This window comes from Culex pipiens, chromosome 3 (genome assembly GCF_016801865.2).
Source record: "Culex pipiens pallens isolate TS chromosome 3, TS_CPP_V2, whole genome shotgun sequence".
NCBI classification, from domain to species: Eukaryota; Metazoa; Arthropoda; class Insecta; order Diptera; family Culicidae; genus Culex; species Culex pipiens.
Genome location: NC_068939.1, coordinates 42,739,587 through 42,762,937, shown reverse-complemented (window position 1 = coordinate 42,762,937; position 23,351 = coordinate 42,739,587). Strand labels below are relative to the sequence as shown.

Genomic DNA, 23,351 nt, shown 5'->3' with positions numbered 1-23,351 from the left:
CGTCAAACTTTTAACAACAACAAACCTTTTTCTCGAGCTTGGGAGTATAGGTGTAAATTAAAATGAACATGTAGCTTAATTTCAACAATGATGGCTGAATAAATTCCCAACGTTTTTCGTTCTGAATGAAAAAAAAAGATTTTGAAAATATGAAAAATTATAAATTCTTAAATCTTTTCGCAAAAAATAGTGATCTGGAAAACTGGATTTTTCAATTAAAATAAAAGTTGCTGATAACTCGATGAATGAACATTGCTCTTTCACAGTATTAAATATCAAAATTTACAAAATTTGAAAGAGAAGTTGGCCAAAATATTTTGTAAACGAAATCTTAGATGTATATTAGTAGTTTATACAACAGGTTGCAAAAAAAGGATTTTTTCAGCACGAGTCATACATTTATCCAACGAGGTTCACCGAGTTGGATAAATACGACGAGTGCTGAAAAAATCAAGTTTTGCAACAAGTTCCATACAACATTTTTTGCAATTCCGAGAAACACCCATTGATTGAAATTTTAAGTCAAATTTTCATGTATTTTGTCAATAAATCGTTTAAATCAAAAAAGTGTTGAAAAGTGAACATTTCAGTGCTGAAAAGTAGAACTTTTCAGCATTTATTTTGAAAAGTGTTGCTATTCGATTCTGTTATTTTTGGTACAGAAAAGTAGGCTATTTCGTCGCTCAAGAATGACAGGTAAAGTAAGTAGTTTCACGACGGAATTGCAAAAAAAAATTAAAGAATAATATTACCATATTCCTGTTGAAAGCGCTCTTTGATGACCAAAAATTAAAAATTAAAATTAAATTTTATCATTCAGTTAGTTTATCTTTTTGGGATAGCAAAAAGCATTTCATGTTATAACCAAGCTTCGATTTTGAAGTACTTTTTAGGAATATTTTGTTAAGCATCTATTTTTACTTTTTGACTGACAGAATAGCTTGATTTTTCAAATTTTATTTAGAAATTTTGTTCGTTATATTGGTGTTTGATCGTTTTATATTGACTTTTTTTTTGTTTTATCTGAAATGCCTTCTATTTGAGGTTCAGGAAAAGTCGGTCATCCTGAAAAAAGCGAAGATTCCAAAAATTCAAATTAATTCTTATCGAAAAATGCTGATTCTATTGAGCAAATCATTTTAATAATTGCATTTTTCAGAATAAAGCATTGATTTTAAATGTCAAATATTCGTTCCATTTCCATAAAAATAAATTAAAATTTTCAGAATCCAGCGTGGCTTTTGAAAGTGTTGAAAAAACTTATTTATTACGTTTTGAAATATTGGCCTGGATCTCAAAGGTCTTTCAGAAAATCAAACCAATAGTTTCCGAGGTATCGGGAGTTGAAAACTGAGGGCATGGTTGATTACAATGAGAAAAACTACTTTTATACAAAATTTTAAATTTGAGGAAACTGTAACTCGGCAACCAGCAATCAAAATGTTGAATCAAAAACTAGCAAAATGTTGAAAACTTTGACAACATGTTTTGCTTTATGAAGTATTTTTGATAGATAATTCTGATATATTTATAATAAAAATCACCTTAAAATGCCTATAACTTGAAAACGTTGCACTTAATTAAAAAATGTCATGTCATTTTTTATTAAAATTCTGCTTTTGTTTTTAAATACAATTTTTGAAAAACGCAACATAAAATTCTAGTGCAAAAGTGCTTTTTTTGAGTTCTCTAAAACAAATTGAAGAAAATCAAAAATTTAAAAAAAGGTTGGCTGGTTATTCAACTCTGATGATTGTGATAAAAAGTAATAAAAAATCTTGATGTTTTCTGTGAACATATTTTTTTCTGTACAGTCAAATTCAAATCCTACAACTTTGCCGAAGTCTCCAAATCGATAAATAAAATCCGTTTTCACGATTCAGATTTTCGAATGTTCTCATGCCCATTTTTTAATTTTCAAAAAAGCTTTTTATAAAGAAAATTATTCTTGACAACTTTTCAAAATTGTTAGTAGAATTTTTCAAGTAAAATTGTATTTGCGAAGATTTTTATTACTTTTTTTTAAAGCACTTGTAGATAAACAATTAATTAGAATAATTTTATGATCGCGGGATTTTTTTTAACCTGTCAAAATTATGTCTGTTACACAAGATCCGACGATAAAATCTCCAAAATCCACACCACGGATCGTTAGGCGACAATCAAGATAAGCGCGATAGTTTTAAGCCGGCCACCGCCGGTGGCGTTCCAAGAAGTTACAACCGGGGTAGATTTATTGGTTCACCGTCCCCGGTCGCCGTGACCAAACCTCAACACCTGCAGATGCTCAACCTCCTCCTTCACGGTGGGTGGTGTAGGGAAAATTATGGTCCCAACTTTGAGAGGAAGAAAATTACCGCTTACCGCGCGGACCCAAGATCGGATGCATCCGGCGGACTTTGTACGAGAGCGGGGGCTCTATTTTGGACCTAAATTGTGTTTCGACCTGTGTACTTTTGAGGCGCTTTATTGGCGTGTTGTTTGGTATGTAATTTATCATCAAACGGGGCGCGGCTTGTATTATTTAATCCGGAATCGTTTTGGGTGGCTCTTCTGGAAGTCGGAATATTTATAGGGTTTGGGACGGGTTCCGATAATGACGGTAATTATATGCAGTGCACCATGCTCTGCTTGGTTGTTAGTGGTAGCAGTTTAAGTTCTTTTGGAACGACGTGTTTCCGGTTGAGAATTTGAAGAACCGATTAAATGTCCAATCATCAGAAATTGTTAACGGAACATTTCTAGAAAGAATCATCATCTCTTGATCCAATGTCAATACACAAGAGTCTACGAAAAGGGGTTCAATTCATCGGACTAATTCTGAAATAATGAAGCAACCAATCATTAAAAGAACTCATATTTCATCCTTTCTAAATTGGACTGCCGATAAAGTTATGTCTCAACCTTGAAATTCGAGAAACCCTCAAGCCCGCAAACTTTACACAGCTAAAAAAGTAGTAATCCAGCTGCGTGTAAAAGGCCTGGGTGTAAAATAAATATTGCATTATTTTATGCAATTTAATGTAATTTTACACCCTAGAATATGTAGCCCATCAGTATGGGAAACCTACTTGACCGAAATGTCAAGCTCATATATGCGTTTATCCTTACAGCGTTTCATCGGTCTGATGGCCGAGTGGGCTAAGGCGCCAGTCCTCACTGTTGGTGCTGGGTTTGATTCCCGTCGGTTGCTACTTTTTTTGTTTTTGCAAAAAATGTACATGCAGTGTGTAATATTAAGTGTTTATTTTGACGAAGGTGATGTGCATGCTTTTGCATGCGATTTTACCATCGGATTTTTTGCTGTGTACGTCACATCGGTGACATTCGGCGGGATATCTCCAAAGCGTCATCAAGCACCCAGCTTGAAATGGCCTCTCCCAGCACGAAATTAGCGGGCGGCAATTTATTCTCATTTTTTTCTGCAAACCACTTCTCGGCGTTCGCCAAAAATGGGCCCATAACGAGATCTCGGCCACCACCGGCAACAACCAATAAAAAACGCTTCAATCAGTGAAAGTTATCAAGAAGCAAAAATTAATACCCCCAACCAGAGGTTGTCCAAACTGGTTTTGCCAACCCCTCCTGAGTTGGGTCCTTTACACCAGAAGGTAGCAACGTCACTTTGCCGTGTTTCCGATCGCTATCAGCAAAACAGCTGTGAAATAATAGTTTTTATCCTTTGAAATTGGCAGCTGTTGAAAAGTACAGTTCCACTAGCTCAATTTTGCTGAAATGATTGCAATTTCACAACCGGCAATCAGCGCCATAATGGCCGACTGCCCTGAAGTGACATAAACAACTGTCAAAATATCATTATAGCGGGCGCTTCATTATGGCACGTAACATCGCGCATATTTGCACATCTAAACCGGCGAAACCTCTCGCATGGTAAATACGGCGTTCAGACCTCACACAGACGTGCGCACGAAGATCATCTTCACCTTTCCCTGTGGGAGGTGCTGCAGTCGTCGATGCAATTAAGTTGCAATCAGCGTCGTGGTCGTCGTCGTGGTGGAGTGTGGTGGTGCTGTAACCGTTTATCCAACGTCGACGTGACTCTTCTGTTTTTTTTCGCCTACTCAACATAAACACATTAGACCAAGATGTTTGGCAAATAGGTGCGAACGGAGAAGTGACAGGTGAGTTCGGGTCTGCGTTTGACAGGTACTGGTCACTTGGTTTGACAGGTGGTGTTCATGTTGACTCTTGAGTCAAGTCAGTAGTGAGAAAGGTGTACAAAATAACTCAATCGCATTTGTTGTACTTAGAATTTGAATAACTTATTCCAAAAAATGTCGTTATGGACAAGAATCGATTGAATTTTTGAAGATTCACATAAAAAAACTCAGTTAAACTTCGTTGTCACCCACTGGTACACCTTCTTGCAAATTACCGATGCCTGACGCAACGAATTGTCATTCCAATTCCTCGCGTCTTACACTATTTAGTTTTAACTTTCGTCTGTTGATATGCACGAAGTGTCCCTTTCGATTTGTGCGCGGGCACATCGCAATGTTCGTCGATTGGTCAACTGCTCGTTTTTTTTTCTTTCGTTCAATTGGTAACCACAGTTTATCGTCTGATCGTTATCGGACCACGGTAACTGGGTGACGGACGGCACTTGTAGGCCGTTGTACATTTTTTTGGGGGCTCGGATGATTTTTTGTCGTTTTGCAGAAATGAGAGGGCTCTTAGTTTTATGACAGCTGACGAGCTGTCGATGTCACCTGAGTCAAGGTTAGTTTGACTTTTGATCGGTTGAGGACATCGCTGATGGTTTTGGAGAGCTGTTGATAGCTGGACGATGCTTTGGTGTAACTGAACTTACCTGTAAAAAGAGAGAGAGAGAAAAATCGTTAGAATAAGGTGGAGTTGAATCTCATTCTTAGATTCTACATTCCTGTCAAACTGCAATATCGCCAGAAATATAAATATTCTTATGACTTATAGTGAAATAATTTAGACCAATCCAACTAACATTAGAAAAATTCAGAATTGCCAGATCTTATTGTTTATAGTTCATTGAAATGGGCTATCAAGGTACTACATCGATGTAATTTTAGAAAGTTACAGAGGACATTTTCTTCAAAATTTGCGATAGCCAGCATAGAAAAAGGATCAGAGACAAAAGGTCGAAAGACTCGAAAGATCGAATGGACAAAAGGTTGAATGCCAAAAGGTCGTAAGATCAAAAGGTCGAAAGTGTGAAAAAGTTGTAATTCAAACATGCTAAAATAATGTTTAGAAATCTATTTTAAACTCATGTGTAATATTTTGGGAAAAGGTTTTTGAAAGAATTTATTATTCTTTCGAAAAACGTGTTTCTGACATATGGTAGATTGTACAAAAGGTGCCAAAGGTCAAAAGAATAAAGTTCGAATGAGCAAATGTCGAATGGGCAAATGACAAAAAAAAATCCTAACTAAAACATGTTTAAACATTAATACTTTTTTCTGTGACAAACATGTAACAAAAATAAGCAGATTCTGAGAAAACTTCATAATTATGAAAATATTTCAAAGAATATAATATTGCTGAAAAATGATTAATTCTTTGGTATGTAATATTTAATGAGTTTTTCCATTTTTTTTTTCAAACAGAGCAGTGCTGAAACAAATTATGAGAAAATTTTGGAATTCGAAACATTAAATTGATTTGTTCTGTTCTAAATGAAAATAATGACCTTTCGGGGTTATTAAGATTCAAAAAGTGAATTAAATTTCCCTTCCAATGATATGTTCCACAAATGTGCCAAATCAACCTTGAAAAATCGCCAAAAATTTCAACCATCATCTTTCTGACATAACCTAAAACTAAACCAACTCTTCAACTCGACGCAAACGCTTATCTCATCTGACGATCCTCTCTGGACAAGATTCATTTCCGTCGACTTCCAAGTGACCACAAGTATGGTGCGCCGTCTGTTTGTTCGGGGTCCACAGTAGGTAATACCGTGCCGGATTCCAAACTGCAGGCATTTATGCCGCTCACTTTGCGGCCACAGACAATCATCAAATCAAGCCGACCCTCCTTTCTTTTTTTTCTTTCTGCTGCATTTAGGGTAACTGCTCCTATTTCAAAACGTTGTCAAATTGTTAGATTTTGATCAAAAATTTATGTTTGAACAACAATTGATCACGATCTAAGAACAAAAAATAGTACGAAAATAGGGCCACAATAGAACGAAAATAGGTACATCACCCACAACTGATGAACCGTCGTAGAAATCTCTTGTGCAGTAACCGGGTGAGTCTGCTATAATGTGGTTAGCAGTGCCAAAAAAAGAAAAACAAAGATTATGTAAAACCAACTGTGTATACATTTTTCTCATTGAGCCTCCCGAGAGATGAAGATGCTGATGATGCTGTTTTGTTGTAACCACCATCATTTACCCTCTTGTGCTGCCTCGTCTCCCTGCTCCACACCCCAGCGCAGGGAAGTGAACTTTCTTCGCAGAGCTTTGATTTCGACAAGCTCTACAACAAGAAGCTAACAAGTACCGTGTAATGGTCATTACAATATTTCGACCTACCCTCAGGGCGTGCAAGGGTTAGTACTTTTTGTGCAGAGTACCATTTAGGGTAACCTTTCGCCTCGAAACAATACCCCATTGATTCGACGTAAACGCGTTCGTGCGTGAGATTTGGCTTGGATTGCATGGTTTGGAGCGGTAATTTTCCGGGAATGGACAACTTGTCACACATGTGAACGCACGATTAATGGGAACTTGTACTTGTTTGACAAGTGGTTACGGTAGGTCGTTTGTAATTATACTATTAGCTTTTCCGGATTTTGGTCAAAATTAAGATTTGGCTATAAGGCAAACAATTTCAAAGTGTTCAGATGACATTTCAAATAATGGTGAAATAACAAGCTTCATCTCGTTGCATGGATCTCTTTCCGTCCGCAAAGATCTCAATCTCCAAGAGGTCGTATATTTTCTCACCAAGAAATTCGTCCCCCAAACGACCCTCAGACAAACAAGACCTTGCTCACTTAAAGTCCCACCACAGCGTCTCTTCTCTGTTATTCCAACTCTCTTCAAGATCTTCCGCAGGTCTCCACCGCGCGGTGATAACTCCGTCCCCGAACCCCTTTCAACTTCTTCAAACATCCCGCCCCGCGTTCAATCCCAGCCAATAACCGGAGAAACTGGCACTTTTCACAGAGGTCTCCAATTTAAATATTTACCCAACAAATATTAATACTCCACCCGGTTGGTGCGTCGCAGAGGCGTCCATATTTCTCTAAATTTCACTTTCTGTAAACACACTTGGCCGCGCAGATTGGTTGACGACAGTCAGGGGATCTGACCGGAACGGAATCTCGATGAAGTAACGTGGGAACTTCAAACGGCGTTGAGATCGCTGAAGATCGTTGCGTGACGCAATGGGATCGTCGGGGTGACACAATCCCAAGGTAGCGGAGGTTCCTGTTTAAACTTGCATGCAAGTTTGTTTGCAATCATTCAAAATTCAGATTTAACTTTACAACCAATTAGCATAACCTTAAAAATAAACCTAAATCGACAGACTAGAAACCTCAAGCCTCAATCCAATCAAACCGGTTAGCCATAACCGCTTAGATCACTTCCGGAACTAATTCAATTATCGAGAGTGAAATTTGTTCCCATCGTCGCCGTCGTCAGTGGATCGCTCCACCTGAGCTGATCATCCCCATCATCAACTCGGTCATCCGGTTATATCGTTTCGTCGCAGCTCCACCTCATCTATGGAATTTCCTCGATGGATGGCGGCTTCCTCAAAATAGTTTACGTCCACTCAGCTGACAACATACGAAGGGGCCTATTTTGGCTTCGAACTCAACGAATCATGACCTTTTGAAAACCACGAGCGTGTTTGGTCGAACTGTCAAACGCAACGGCCGTTAGCTGTCAAATTTGAGTGTTACAACTGTTAGCTGTTTACCCTACGCAAAGTGGACGTCCTAATGCGAATTTTGTGCGACAAGTGGTCAGCCTAAAAGCCCGAGGGGTCTTGTAGTGCTTATATTAATATTACGGTGCGGTCGTAAAAATTATACCACCACCACAAACGGTACAACACATTTATTCAATCGTGGTTTCCCATCACTTTATTGGGTGGAGAAGGGGGCTGCTTTCGTTCCGTTCCGTTTGTGGCCTGCGGTTACGGAACTTGGTGAACGTTTGAAAATGTTTGAAATTATTAATGTATTTATATATTCCATGATTTACAAAAATTAAAATATTTTTTTTTAATTAATGTATACAACCTTCACAAATGTTATTACAGTAAATAAAAATGATTCCGGTTAACCATTGTCGTTGGCAAACCTTTTTATTTTCATTTATAATCATTTGGAATTTCTTTTTCCGAAAGCAGTTTCGGCAAAATGGTTGTAATAGGGAGCATTTGATGGTATTCCTTTTTAGTACAAAATGATCAAAGGTAGAAAACAGCACTAGAGAAGCACAATTTTGTGAATTATCAACAGAAATCTGTCAATTATAGGTAACAAAATTTCAAAAGAAAAGCTATAAGTAAGAATGCTTTATAATAATTCTTAGGGATTTGAAAAAAAACTGTTTTTTACATTTGAAAAGTTGAAATAAAAAATTTAAGTAGTCTGGATCAAAGAGTCATTTCGCCAAAATTTTACACTCTTTAATTTCATTTGGCCCTTAGGGTGACCTACGCCGTATTAGGGTGGTCCATAAAATGATTTTTTTGTAATTTTTTCCAAAACCCTATTTTTCTTTCAGGTAAAAATAATGAAGTGTTTCAAAATCTATCCGAACAGTTCAAAAAAGTCATATGAAATTCAAAAATGTCAGACACTGACATCTGAACCAAAGAGTTTACTCCTGAGATATATTTTTATTTTCGGGAAATTTTATGCAAAAATGCTAAAAGTTCATTCACGAGATAAAAACGAAAACAAGAAAAATCTACTTTTTTCAATACATTTTTTTTTTATTAAAATTTAAGCAATTGAAAGATGCAACTGTATTAATTAATACAAAATTGTGCATTATTGACCATTTTTAACTGTGAAATAATTAAGCACCTAAATTAAAACAAGTAATTTATGGTAGTGTGTCCATCCCGGGAATTCCCGGGACAAAATTCCCGGGATTTTTCCAAAACTGGGAATTCCCAAATCCCGGGGGTTTTTTTTTAATTTTGTTCCGGGAATTCCCAAAATTGGAAAAATATAAAATTTAGGTCTGGAAATTCAGGGTTTTTTGTGACTAGATTAACAATGATAAAAAAATAAAAGTAAAATATTAAGCAAATATCAGCAATTTTTTTAAAGGTCATATAAGCTTTTGTGTTTCACATGTTTATAGAACCTTTAAAAAAAAAACTTTTGATATTAGCATTAATTTGACTTAGAAAGGAATTGTTAAACATGTTTTTTTGCGAAATGTTTTGATTTTTTTTTTATTATTGATTTCGGCTAAAACAGGAACAGAAGAAAACAATTACTACACCGATCTCCAAATTGATTGCTCTTAAATGTCCTATACCTATTAATGTAAGGTATGCACTTCGGAAGAAACCGGTCAAGAAAAATTTCAAATGGGAAGCAGCGGTAGTGAAAGCAAGCCAGACAGGGTGAAGAAAAGTCCCAAAAAACGTTCCCTCTCTTTTGTTCTGCCATTCGTAGAGCTGTTTCTTGACCCCCTTTCTTTTGAAGAGCATACCGGCCCTAAGACAGTAGTCCCGATTTTCCTCAGTTGGCGGTAGTGATATAAGATAATTTGTCAAATATTCTTTATATAAAACATGATTTTTTAAACATATCTAAAATTTTACATTGGCATCTATAATTTTGATTGTTGTTTTTTTATTTATTATTTGAGACATTTAAAAAGTTTTTTTTAAGCCTAGTCATGGCATATAAAAATAATAAAAAAAACGTTACTTAATCCACCCTTAGGTGGTTGGTGCCTTCCTCTCATTCAAAGGGTAATTCTATCCAAAATAGACACGCTCGTGTTAAGGTCTTTAAATTACCTATCCAAAGATAGGTCGCATGATATATTTGGAATACGTTTTCATCTAAATATCTGAGAACTAGCCTCCAAAAAGTGTATAAATAACTCTTAAGTGCTTATAACTTTTGATAGGGTTGTCAGATCTTCAATGTTTTGGACGCGTTGGAAAGATCTTTTGATTACCTGTTCAACGACGGGTTGCATGATAGATCCGGACAACGTTTTCATCGAGATATCTGAGATCCGGCTTCCAAAAAGTGCATAAATAACACTTAATTGCTAATAACTTTTGATAGGGTTGTCAGATCTTCAATGTATTGGTCGCGTTGGAAAGGTCTTTTAAATACCTTTCTAAAAATGTATAACATGCTGGGGGTTCTTACAAAAACCACCCTTTTTACAATCTTCCGGACTTTACAGACATTTGCTCAGAATTCGATTCTGAGTCGATAGGTATACATGAAGGTGGGTCTAGGAGGTCTAATTGAGAAGTTCAGTTTTCGAGTGATTTTATAGCCTTTCCTCAGTAAGGTGAGGAAGGCAAAAATTGTAATTATAAGAGACTAATTTCATTATAATCCCATAAGATTAGACATTGGATTAGACACCAAATCACAACGAATAACAAATCAAAAAATTTGCAAGCTATTATAAAACTGTTATTCTTTGTTTAGATTGAATTGTAGATTATCACCAATGAATAGTATTGAGCTAATTCGATGATTTTCAGCTTGAATAACATGACAAATATAATGAAAACATAGATATTATTACTGTTTCAAATTTTCCCGGGATCCCGGGATCCCGGCAATTCCCGGGATTTCAAAAATATTTTTCCCGTTTCCCGGGAAATTCAAAACCCGGGAAAACTTGACACCCTAATTAATGGAACTAATGGAACTGTAAGTTTTCCCTTTTAGTTGAGGAATTTTTTGAAAAGCTTAGATTTTTACGCTTATTTGTTGTTTTGCTTTATAAATGACAGTTTAGAGCATGTTCTTTAACCTCCAATCTTTTGCTATTTGGTGTAATTAATATTTTTTCAGTCACTTTTTTAGGTTTTGTTAGTTTTTCATATACTCTAACCGTAAAATTATTCCAATTTATTGAAAAGTACATGAAAAACCAGCAAAAATTCAAAAAGCTACCAATTGAAACAAATTGCGGCAGAACATAGTTTGGGCAAAGGCAAACAAGTTAAGTAAAACCCAACATTTAACAAAAATAAGAGTAAATTAAGTATTTCAATGTCGCAAAGTCTAAAACGATGGACTGGATATTCAATATTATGCAACCACCTGAACGGAAATTAGTCTCGAACCCTCTTCAAACCTGCACCTGTTTCCGATGACCATTTCTTCGTCTTGACTCAACTGTTTCCTCTCACATTACACATTTCACCGCACGACTACACACTTAAATTCACACTCAGTCAGACCCACAAGCTAATCATTTTATTATCGGGCACGCATCATCGATTGGACGGACACTGATTCGTTACGGCAATCAGCCCCCATTTTGGACTCTCTCGCTCTCTTGCAGAGGAACAATATGCCAATTTAATCGTTCACCTTTTTCCAACGTTCAATTACCACTTCGCGGTGTTGCGTGCGGCTTTCGTGTGAACTTTTCCAAACTGGGTGCCATCAACGCCAGCAAGAAGGAAGTTTTGCCGCAGAACAAGTGACTTTTGAACTTTTGACCAATTCGAAAAAAGCTCGTATGGTTAAATTGAGAAGCTGCGTCAGTTTAGGGTGATGAGACCAATTTTGGACCGTTTTTACATTTCCTTAATTTTCGCAAAACATATTTTCCACAAATAATATTTTAGACCAAAACTTGCTCAGTTACCCTATCAACACAAGTGGCTCACATGTGAACCCACGTGCAACTACTGGTGAACCATAAATCTTGCCGGCCCCAGAAACGGGCGGCGATCTAAAGGTTAATTTCACTGTATTTATCCTTTCCGAAGGGGAGGGTTTTCTTCACCGCTAACGGGATGGCTGGCAAGAGCAACAGTGAAGTAACGCCTTTGGGGTAATTTTGAACAACCACCCTTCTTCATGGCCCGAGGGGCCAAACTGGTGTTAAAGCTCTGCGAAAATGTTAATTGAAGTCGGTCAGAGGGTTACTGCATGTTACATGGTAAAGTGGTGCAAAAAGGTTGTTTTCGGTTGATGGGCATTGGGGAGGATTGTTTATGGTCCTTGAAAGTTAATTACTGATGCCACATATTGTTGGTCTATTTATTTATTTATTTTTATTTTTATTTATTTTCTTACAAAAATATTTCGCCAACAACCATAAATTCGGTGAAATTGAACTTTTGAAAGCTTTTTTTTATTTTTTATTTTCTTTGTTTTATTTTAAATCAAGTTTTTTTTTATTATAAAGAAAGTCTGTTCGAAGTTTTAAAACTCATTTCACCGAAAGAGCTGCAGATTATCGAATCATCAAAAAGCATTTTTGATGTATTTCTTATTCAAGATCCTGAATAAGTCAAATTCGTAAAAAACAAACAAAATGATCAATGGAAATACAACATATCAATAAACAAAAATCTATCAAATCGAAGTCTTGCTTAGACTGTGTATTAAAAAGTTGAATAAATACTATGTAAATTTCTGAGAAAAATTCATAGCAAATTTGTGCAATTCTAAATATTCTTTAAGGATAAACAATCATAATTATTATAATTGAAATTTTGTCGCTTTTTATGCATCGTATATTAAAATTGAGATAGGGGAGAGTGGGGAGAATTGATCCCGGGGACACTTGATCCCAAGTCTGTATCTCGTCAGCATGTGGGTAAAACAGTTATCTTTGTTCTAGAAAGTTGTGCGAAATTGAGTAAAACTCATTGTAGAAAACAAAGAAAAAAATAAAAAAAATTAAGATTGAGTTACACACATTTTTCAAAAAAGTGCATCAAAAAATTTCCAAGAAATCTTTTTTCTTTGTTTTGATAAGGAAAGAAAACACTCAAAAATTATTCAAAAACTATTTTTTATACATGAATTGTTTGATAAACATTTCAACTCCAAAACCCTTACGCATTTGACGTTAAATTCATCGTCATACTATTTTTAAAATCAATTGTTCAAAAAAAACATTTTTCAAAAGTTTTGTAAACAAAAATTACCAGCTTTTGTAAACATGCTCAATTTTTTTCTAAAAAAGAAAATTTTAAGTTTTTAAATATTTTGCATGCTAAACTTGTTATATTTTGAACACAAACGTATATGTTTAATGTGAAATTGCTGTAACTTACAGAAAATTAAAAGTTTGGATGAATAAGAAACATTTTGCTTAAGATTTCTTCAAAATGATGAAAGGGGGATCAAATTAGCCCCAACATTTTGAAAATGCCACTCACTTTGAAACACTTTGAAAACAATATGACTAAAAGAAAATGGGGAAATTTCATTTGATGATTCATATTCGAAAAAAACACAAAATAATTTAAATATGAATTAGTGTATAGATCTGATGAAAAGAGGTACCACAATTTACGCAAAATCCCGGGAAATTCATGTTTTTTTTTTCAAATGATGCATAAAAATAACAATATGAACAAATATTTTTTTCCAAGCTTCAATCAGCTGAAAACAATTTAAAATACATTCCCCTGCGTTTTGAATTTTTGTTAGCATGTTTGGGTTGGATAAAAACTTTTTGAATTTTTGAAAGTTTTCGATGTTTAGTATCGCAAAAAGTTGTTTTCCGCTAAAATTTGTGTTTTCTTCAAATCTTTTATTTTTTTGAAAACTAATGATTGCAAAACAACTAAACTAGTGAAAAATGCATTTTAAAACACTTTTTGCATCCAAATTTTGAGACTGTGGCTAGTTATTCCATTTTTAATTTTGTATTTTTAGCATGATTGGGCTATACAAATATTATTTAAAATTCCATGTATAGTTCGACAAAATGATTTTTGCTTTTTTTAAAATCTCTGTAAAAATTGCTTTGCTAAAAAAATAAATTTTTAGTAATTTAATTGAAATTTAATTAAATTAAACAAAGGATAGTGTAAAATGTGTTAGGCAATCTACGTGTAGTAACAATTTGATTTTCATATCATTTCAAAAAAGATACCAAAAGAAAATTTCAAATTGAAAAACGGAATTCAAGAGTTATTGACTTGGGCCTCAACATATTTTTCCAATCTTTAAAATCAGCCTGATTCAGGAATATTTTAGTATATTCCTTGATCGCTTAAAGTATAAAAAAAAATGATTTGATGGTCCCTTTGCAAAACTGTTTTTTTTTTTCAGCTTGAAAAATTACTTAGCGTGGATGCCTAATAGGGGAACTATGCCCTTTCTCAGCCTATTTCTATTATCGGCCTATCAGCACTTTGATCATGAATTACAGCTTATATAAAGTGTTTTTGACTGTTCGAAAGTAATAAATAGCTCAAATAAAAGTGAGCAAGACACTCTCCATTGTTGATGCATCTGGAAATGTTGATTTGATAGCGAAAAACGGCAAAAGTGATGAGAATTGGTCGAACGGCTTATAGTGATTGAAATGGGTATATTCCCCCTATATGATTAAGTGTAAAAAAATCAATCCGGGAGCTTAAAAAAAGATGTTGAAGGTAATTTAAACATTTTTGACGCTCCGTGTAATTTCCGTGAAATTTTGTATTTTAGGACAGTGATCCCCGTGAAAACTTCATTTTTATAGCGTGAAAAATCACTAAGCCTAAATATAAGTTTTACTGATGCAACATTCTTTTTTGACAGGGACTTACCCTGGTCAATAAAATTAACGATTTTGAATATTTAGAAGGAATGTAGGTACACGTTGTTTGTGGATGACTTTAAAATTTAAAATGAAATGTTTTGTTAAGACCTGCTGTTTTTCTGTATAGTTTTTTTGCAATTTCAGTAAAATGTGAATGCTATCAATAAAAAATTAAGCCATTGCCAATTTTATTTCAAGATTTTGTGTTTTTTTTTATGATTTAATAATTCCATACATTTAACACCAATTTAATTTCTTAAAGAAATTTCAAAATCTGAGCAATGTATTTAATTTTTGAAAAAATATACATTTGAAAGTCTTGACAACACTCAAATTTAAAAGAATGAATTAACCATTTTTTTTTTTTTGGTATTAGTCATTCATATATTTTTTTCTTTAAGTTTGATGATTTTCAATGATATTACTCAGTTTTATGTAAATTAATTTTAAATGACGTTTCTGTAAACATTTATCACTCAAACGGTTCCAATATCAACTAACAAATAACATCATAGAATTAATCCACCCTAATGGTAATTCAAATTGAGCGGCAAATGATTATAATCTCATCTGAATGCGCAAATAAAAAGTTTGCAACCCTTGTGCAACCCCATAAAAGGTCAAAGATTGATTACTTTCGCTACAACTGCCTCAACTTACCACAATGAACAGCTTCATCCTGCAGACCTCGTGTCGTCTTCGTCTGGTTTCAAAAACAGCACTTCTCCAACAGATCTTGTCTGTTACTGCACCCTTGGCCAGATCTCTGGTCCACCAAAGTTCCGCACAGAAAAAAAGCTCCCCTTATTTTTGGCTCCTTTTGCACACAACACACTAATCCGGCCCGACTTCTGGGTTTCAAATTTCCACTGTCTCGCGAATTGGTCTGGGGACCCCCCGAGGGGTTTGCAACTTTCTTCACGCAAGATCCTCTACAACGTTTGCGTTCACCGCCAACAAACTGCCAACTGCGCTGCACGACACCGAGGGGTATGTCACTAATTTTTCATTTCAGCACGTTGATGCTTATTTTGCTCCCCCTTTGTGATGATGCCGTCCGATGATCTTCTCAATCACTCACAGCCTTTGCCTTTTTTTGGGGTCTTGAATTCCAACTTTTGCACAAACCTTGTTGCGAGAGAGTTACACTTTTTAATGATTTATCACCTTTTCTGTTTTCGAGGGGGGGCACACAGTTGGGTACTTATTATAATATTTTTTCTTCTCTTTTTCTGTCGTTGATGCCTTTCTCTTCACGGTACCTTCTTGGGTCACTCCGCTGAAATTTCGGGCCCCTTTGGGCACTAGGACCCAAAACGTGGTTGAAAACTTTCCTCACAAGATTGCCAATATTTTGTGTGCAAAATATATCACTTGCGATTCATTTTCGGTTCGAATATCCACAAACCCCGATCACTTCACAGACTGTCCAAGAACGTTGTTCGTCTTCCAGGACTTCCTCCGAAGAAGTTCTGATCCAAAATCTCGATTCTTAGCGCTCCAGTCCACGAGTTGTCGTCCTAAGTAGTCCGTCGTCTGCTCCAGAGGCTGCTCCAGCACGTCTGCGTTGTCGGACCGTTCGTGGTCTACTGAATTTCTGCCACATTAGTTAAACAAATTTTTATAAACTTCAACTCCGTGGTCCATCCGAGGTGGCCTTGCGCCGATCACACTCTCACTCTCACCTGCCGAAGCCAAAGGTGAGTCACTCTCACTCTCGTTGCACGTTCACTTTCGGCGCGACGACGACCAACGACTCTTGCATCATCGTCGTCATCATCATCAGCGGCCAGGTGTTTGGGAGAGCGAGGTGCCCCGATCGCGCGAGCTCAGGTGTCCGGAGAGAGAGCGAGCGATCGCTACTCTCTGAGCGAATGCTTTGAAGATCGCCAAAAGAGGAGTGACTTTTTGCATAGACGGCCTTGACTACCAAAATTTGAAATTTAAATTAGATCAATTTTAAATCCTAGAAAAACTCAACTCAAATTTATTCTATTAAAACAACACGAACAATGCAATCAATCGTCTTTCACTCTCACGCTATCAATTCAAGAGCAAGAGCAGGTGATCTTCTCCCTCTCATTCTCTGTTCGCAGAATCCGTCAAAAGAACGGTGCAATAAAAATGTTTTTGATTAGTTTTTCCTTCTTCTTGCCCGTCTTCGGTTCACGTTCTTCCTTGGCATTTCTCTTGAAGCGCGGGCGAGGTGATCTCGTTCGATTAAGATCGAGATGAATGAATGAATAAAAAATGCCGAGACATTTTCCAAAAGGCAGTGATGATTTAATTTGTCAAGGATTTTGGTGTCACCAATTTGTCATTTGGGGCCGAATGAAGATGAGCGAACAGCGCAACATTTGAATGGGACAAAGTTGGGCGACATTTAAAGTTGCGGTTGAGGAATTAATTATTGATTTTTTATTAAATATCAGTGCTAAATGTTATGTGCAATGTTGTGAAATTGATTGAACTTTATCAAATTAGAAAATTTGCATTTATTGAACATCCATCAAACATGTCATTCAGAAAGTCCTAATCAGTAAGATTTTGTTCTCAAATGACTTTTTCGAATACATTTTCAAATATCATAACAAATTAAAGATTATATACATCTGACACTTGGATTTGAATCAATTGAAACTAATTTTAAAAAGGTGCAGGTGGTTATGTTCTACATGACCAAAATGACAAAGAACTTTGTACAAAACTCTAAAAATCATGCTATTTTTATTTATATTTTTTAATTCTTTGCCTATTTATTTAAACCTGAATAATTAATTCGAATTAAATTTATTCAATCAATGGCACCGGTAGAACCATTTTTATCACCAGTCTCAAAAACCATGAATTTTGATACCCATATTGCCCCAAGTCGTATGGTTCAATAAATGACCCCCGGTAGAACCTTCCCTCAGGGCCATGGCCACTCCGGGTGTGGCAAATCCTGTCAAAATGGCCATTTTCATCACCAGTATCAAAAACCATGAATTTTGATACCCATATTGCCCAAAGTCGTATGGTTCGATAAATGTATCCCCGGTAGAACCTTCCCCAAGGCACTGGCCTCCGGGTGTGGCCAATCCTGTCAAAATGGCCACCAGTATCAAAAACCATGAATTTTGATACCCATATTGCCCCAAGTCGTATGGTTCGATAAATGTCCCCCCGGTAGAACCTTCCCTCAGGGCCATGGCCACTCCGGGTGTGGCTAATCCTGTCAAAATGGCCATTTTCATCACCAGTATCAAAAACCATGAATTTTGATACCCATATTGCCCCAAGTCGTATGGTTCAATAAATGTCCCCCCGGTAGAACCTTCCCTCAGGGCCATGGCCACTCCGGGTGTGGCCAATCCTGTCAAAATGGCCATTTTCATCACCAGTATCAAAAACCATGAATTTTGATACCCATATTGCCCCAAGTCGTATGGTTCGATAAATGTCCCCCCGGTAAAACCTTCCCTCAGGGCCATGGCCACTCCGAGTGTGGCCAATCCTGTCAAAATGGCCATTTTCATCACCAGTATCAAAAACCATGAATTTTGATACCCATATTGCCCCAAGTCGTATGGTTCGATAAATGTCCCCCCGGTAAAACCTTCCCTCAGGGCCATGGCCACTCCGGGTGTGGCCAATCCTGTCAAAATGGCCATTTTCATCACCAGTATCAAAAACCATGAATTTTGATACCCATATTGCCCCAAGTCGTATGGTTCGATAAATGTCCCCCCGGTAAAACCTTCCCTCAGGGCCATGGCCACTCCGGGTGTGGCCAATCCTATCAAAATGGCCATTTTCATCACCAGTATCAAAAACCATGAATTTTGATACCCATATTGCCCAAAGTCGTATGGTTCGATAAATGTCCCCCCGGTAGAACCTTCCCTCAGGGCCATGGCCACTCCGGGTGTGGCCAATCCTATCAAAATGGCCATTTTCATCACCAGTATCAAAAACCATGAATTTTGATACCCATATTGCCCAAAGTCGTATGGTTCGATAAATGTCCCCCCGGTAGAACCTTCCCTCAGGGCCATGGCCACTTCGGGTGTGGCCAATCCTATCAAAATGGCCATTTTCATCACCAGTATCAAAAACCATGAATTTTGATACCCATATTGCCCCAAGTCGTATGGTTCGATAAATGTCCCCCCGGTAAAACCTTCCCTCAGGGCCATGGCCACTCCGGGTGTGGCTAATCCTGTCAAAATGGCCATTTTCATCACCAGTATCAAAAACCATGAATTTTGATACCCATATTGCCCCAAGTCGTATGGTTCGATAAATGTCCTCCCGGTAAAACCTTCCCTCAGGGCCATGGCCACTCCGGGTGTGGCCAATCCTGTCAAAATGGCCATTTTCATCACCAGTATCAAAAACCAGGAATTTTGATACCCATATTGCCCCAAGTCGTATGGTTCGATAAATGTCCCCCCGGTAGAACCTTCCCTCAGGGCCATGGCCACTCCGGGTGTGGCCAATCCTGTCAAAATGGCCATTTGCATCACCAGTATCAAAAACCATGAATTTTGATACCCATATTGCCCCAAGTCGTATGGTTCGATAAATGTCCCCCCGGTAAAACCTTCCCTCAGGGCCATGGCCACTCCGGGTGTGGCCAATCCTATCAAAATGGCCATTTTCATCACCAGTATCAAAAACCATGAATTTTGATACCCATATTGCCCAAAGTCGTATGGTTCGATAAATGTCCCCCCGGTAGAACCTTCCCTCAGGGCCATGGCCACTCCGGGTGTGGCCAATCCTGTCAAAATGGCCATTTTCATCACCAGTATCGAAAACCATGAATTTTGATACCCATATTGCCCCAAGTCGTATGGTTCGATAAATGTCCCCCCGTTAAAACCTTCCCTCAGGGCCATGGCCACTCCGGGTGTGGCCAATCCTGTCAAAATGGCCATTTTCATCACCAGTATCAAAAACCATGAATTTTGATACCCATATTGCCCCAAGTCGTATGGTTCGATAAATGTCCCCCCGGTAAAACCTTCCCTCAGGGCCATGGCCACTCCGGGTGTGGCCAATCCTATCAAAATGGCCATTTTCATCACCAGTATCAAAAACCATGAATTTTGATACCCATATTGCCCAAAGTCGTATGGTTCGATAAATGTCCCCTGGTAGAACCTTCCCTCAGGGCCATGGCCACTCCGGGTGTGGCCAATCCTGTCAAAATGGCCATTTTCATCACCAGTATCAAAAACCATGAATTTTGATACCCATATTGCCCAAAGTCGTATGGTTCGATAAATGTCCCCCGGTAGAACCTTCCCTCAGGGCCAGGCCACTCCGGGTGTGGCCAATCCTGTCAAAATGGCCATTTTCATCACCAGTATCAAAAACCATGAATTTTGATACCCATATTGCCCCAAGTCGTATGGTTCAATAAATGTCCCCCGGTAGAACCTTCCCTCAGGGCCAGGCCACTCCGGGTGTGGCCAATCCTGTCAAAATGGCCATTTTCATCACCAGTATCAAAAACCATGAATTTTGATACCCATATTGCCCAAAGTCGTATGGTTCGATAAATGTCCCCCCGGTTGAACCTTCCCTCAGGGCCATGGTCACTCCGGGTGTGGCCAATCCTGTCAAAATGGCCATTTTCATCACCAGTATCAAAAACCATGAATTTTGATACCCATATTGCCCCAAGTCGTATGGTTCGATAAATGTCCCCCCGGTAAAACCTTCCCTCAGGGCCATGGCCACTCCGGGTGTGGCCAATCCTATCAAAATGGCCATTTTCATCACCAGTATCAAAAACCATGAATTTTGATACCCATATTGCCCCAAGTCGTATGGTTCGATAAATGTCCCCCCGGTAAAACCTTCCCTCAGGGCCATGGCCACTCCGGGTGTGGCCAATATCCTACCAGTTTGGTCCCAACCCCATTGCCTTGAATCATTCTGGTTTCCGAGTGACCGTTCTTACAATGTTTTTAGAACAGAATTCCTCCCAAGTTGGTGCACAACCTGTGTCTTTCAATGTGTGTATGTGTGTGTGAGCAATAAAATTACCACCGTCGATCCGTCTCTGACGGATTTTCGGTCAAAACTAACTATTCAGAGGCTATCTGTTAGCTTATATAGTCCGCATGAAATGTGGCAACAATGGTGCAACATTCTCGCGTGACAGTTCCAAGCAAGCAGGAGACGAGGCAAAAATTGCACCATGTTGCCACATTTCATGCGGACTATATAAGCTAACAGATAGCCTCTGAACAGTTAGTTTTGACCGAAAATCCGTCAGAGACGGATTGACGGTGGTAATTTTATTGCTCACACACACATACACACATTGAAAGACACAGGTTGTGCACCACCTTGGGAGGAATTCGGTTCTAAAGAACATTGTAAGAACGGTCACTCGGAAACCAGAATGATTCAAGGCAATGGGGTTGGGACCAAACTGGTAGGATATTGGCCACACCCGGAGTGGCCATGGCCCTGAGGGAAGGTTCTACCGGGGGGACATTTATCGAACCATACGACTTGGGGCAATATAGGTATCAACATTCATGGTTTTTGATACTGGTGATGAAAATGGCCATTTTGACAGGATTGGCCACACCCGGAGTGGCCATGGCCCTGAGGGAAGGTTCTACCGGGGGGACATTTATCGAATCATACGACTTGGGGCAATATGGGTATCAAAATTCATGGTTTTTGATACTGGTGATGAAAATGGCCATTTTGACAGGATTGGCCACACCCGGAGTGGCCATGGCCCTGAGGGAAGGTTCTACCGGGGGGGCATTTATCGAACCATACGACTTGGGGCAATATGGGTATCAAAATTCATGGTTTTTGATACTGGTAATGAAAATGGCCATTTTGACAGGATTGGCCACACCCGGAGTGGCCATTGCACAGTGTTCGGAATGGCAAAATTAAGAGGAATAAATTGATAACTCTTTTATTTGACGTCCTAGCAAAATGGTGTCTTCGGAAGAGTTGTTGTACTTGATAAGGGCTATGTTTTGAAGTTATTGACATACAGGGTGACGACCTTCCAGGGTGTCTACCATAATTAACTTTGTTGGATGACGTTGTAGGGCAAAGTTGTAGAGGAGAAAAATTCATGAAGGTTGGCCGAAGGTGCCAAATTTGTAGCTCTTAATCTACTCGAGATATACGCCAGTTTTGCAAAAATGGTCCAAAAAGCACTTTTTTGTGATAACTTGAAATGTTAGCGTTTTAGCGGCCTACTATGTTCTGAAGAGATGTTTATGACATAAAATTACATATCTTTGCCGAAAACAGCAAAATGTTTTGAGCCTTAATTGAGGAGTTATAACCATTTTTAAGTGATTTTGAGCCTATTTTCAAGTTGCAATGTATTCAAAATGGCGCATTTTGGCGCAAAACCGAACAATGCACCTGAAAGTACACACTTTCAACTACATTTCCTGAAAATATCTCCGTGTATATATTTTTAGATATCTCAATTTGAATTTGCCGATTTTTAATCAATTTATTTATAAATGTTATTCGAAATCATAATGAATACATGGTGAAAATCGGTAAATTGAAGGGTTTTTATGGAAATTACATTGTCTATGAAAAAATACGACAACCTTTCCAGAGTGACCACATATAAAAGGAAATACTTAATTTTAAATAAGAACAATTATTTAAAATTTTCACTTACATTATTTTTGGGAAAAACATGTATTTATTCATAATTTTAAAATGTGTATCATAATTTTAAGCATGAACAATGTTTTACTGCGGACGTCAATAATTAGAGTTCACGTGCGGTGATACGACCGTAAGATAATGGTCGCATGACAGCCGCAAGACAACCGCAGAACAAATTTTTGGCTGTTGTCAAAGGTTGCCTGGAGTTTTGAGCTGACTTTTTGGAAAATATTGAAAACAAACCAAGTTGACAGCCAAATCAACCAGAATTTCAGTTCAACTTGCTGATTTTTACACTGCGGTAATAAGGCGGCAACAATCTCCTGTCACTCACAGCGGAGGAGAAACGTGAAACGTGAGAAACGTAATAAGCAATATTAAAATCGATCAATTTACCCTTTCAATTTACCGATTATTACTACGTTTAAATAAAATTCCGCTTAAAAATTATAAACAAATTGATTAAAAACCGTCAAATTCAAATTTAGATACAGTGGACTCTCTCGCTGTCGATATTGAAGGGACCGTCGAGAGCAGGAGTTATGAAATTATAGAACAAAAAATCAAAGCAATCTATTTGAAGGGACTGAAAAATTTATTGACAGCTGGAGTAATATTGATATCGAGAAGATCGACAACGAGAGAGTCCACTGTATCTCTAAATCGACACCGATCGACACGGAGATATTTTCAGAAAATGTAGTTGAAAGTGTGTACTTTCATGTGCATTGTTCGGTTTTGCGCCAAAATTCGCCATTTCGAAAACATTGCAACTTAAAAATATGCTCAAAATCACTTACAAATGGTTATAACTCCTCAATAAAGGCTCACAACATTTTGCTGTCTTGGGCAAAGATGTGTAATTTTATGTCATAAACAACTCTTCAGAACATAGTAGGCCGCTAAAATGCTAACATTTGAAGTTATCACAAAAAAAGTGCTTTTTTAC

General features: G+C 37.6%; 1 protein-coding gene across 1 annotated transcript in view; it reads right to left on the bottom strand.

The window, feature by feature from the left end:
- LOC120412424 (mastermind-like protein 2) overlaps nucleotides 1-16,323 on the bottom strand; it is a 59,432-nt gene extending 43,109 nt beyond the window's left edge. The window contains exon 1 of the mRNA XM_039572885.2: nucleotides 15,401-16,323. Coding sequence (XP_039428819.1) covers nucleotides 15,401-15,418 — 18 coding nt within the window. The 5' untranslated portion in view covers nucleotides 15,419-16,323. The remainder of the gene's footprint in view (nucleotides 1-15,400) is intronic.
- Between the last annotated feature and the right edge of the window lie 7,028 nt (nucleotides 16,324-23,351).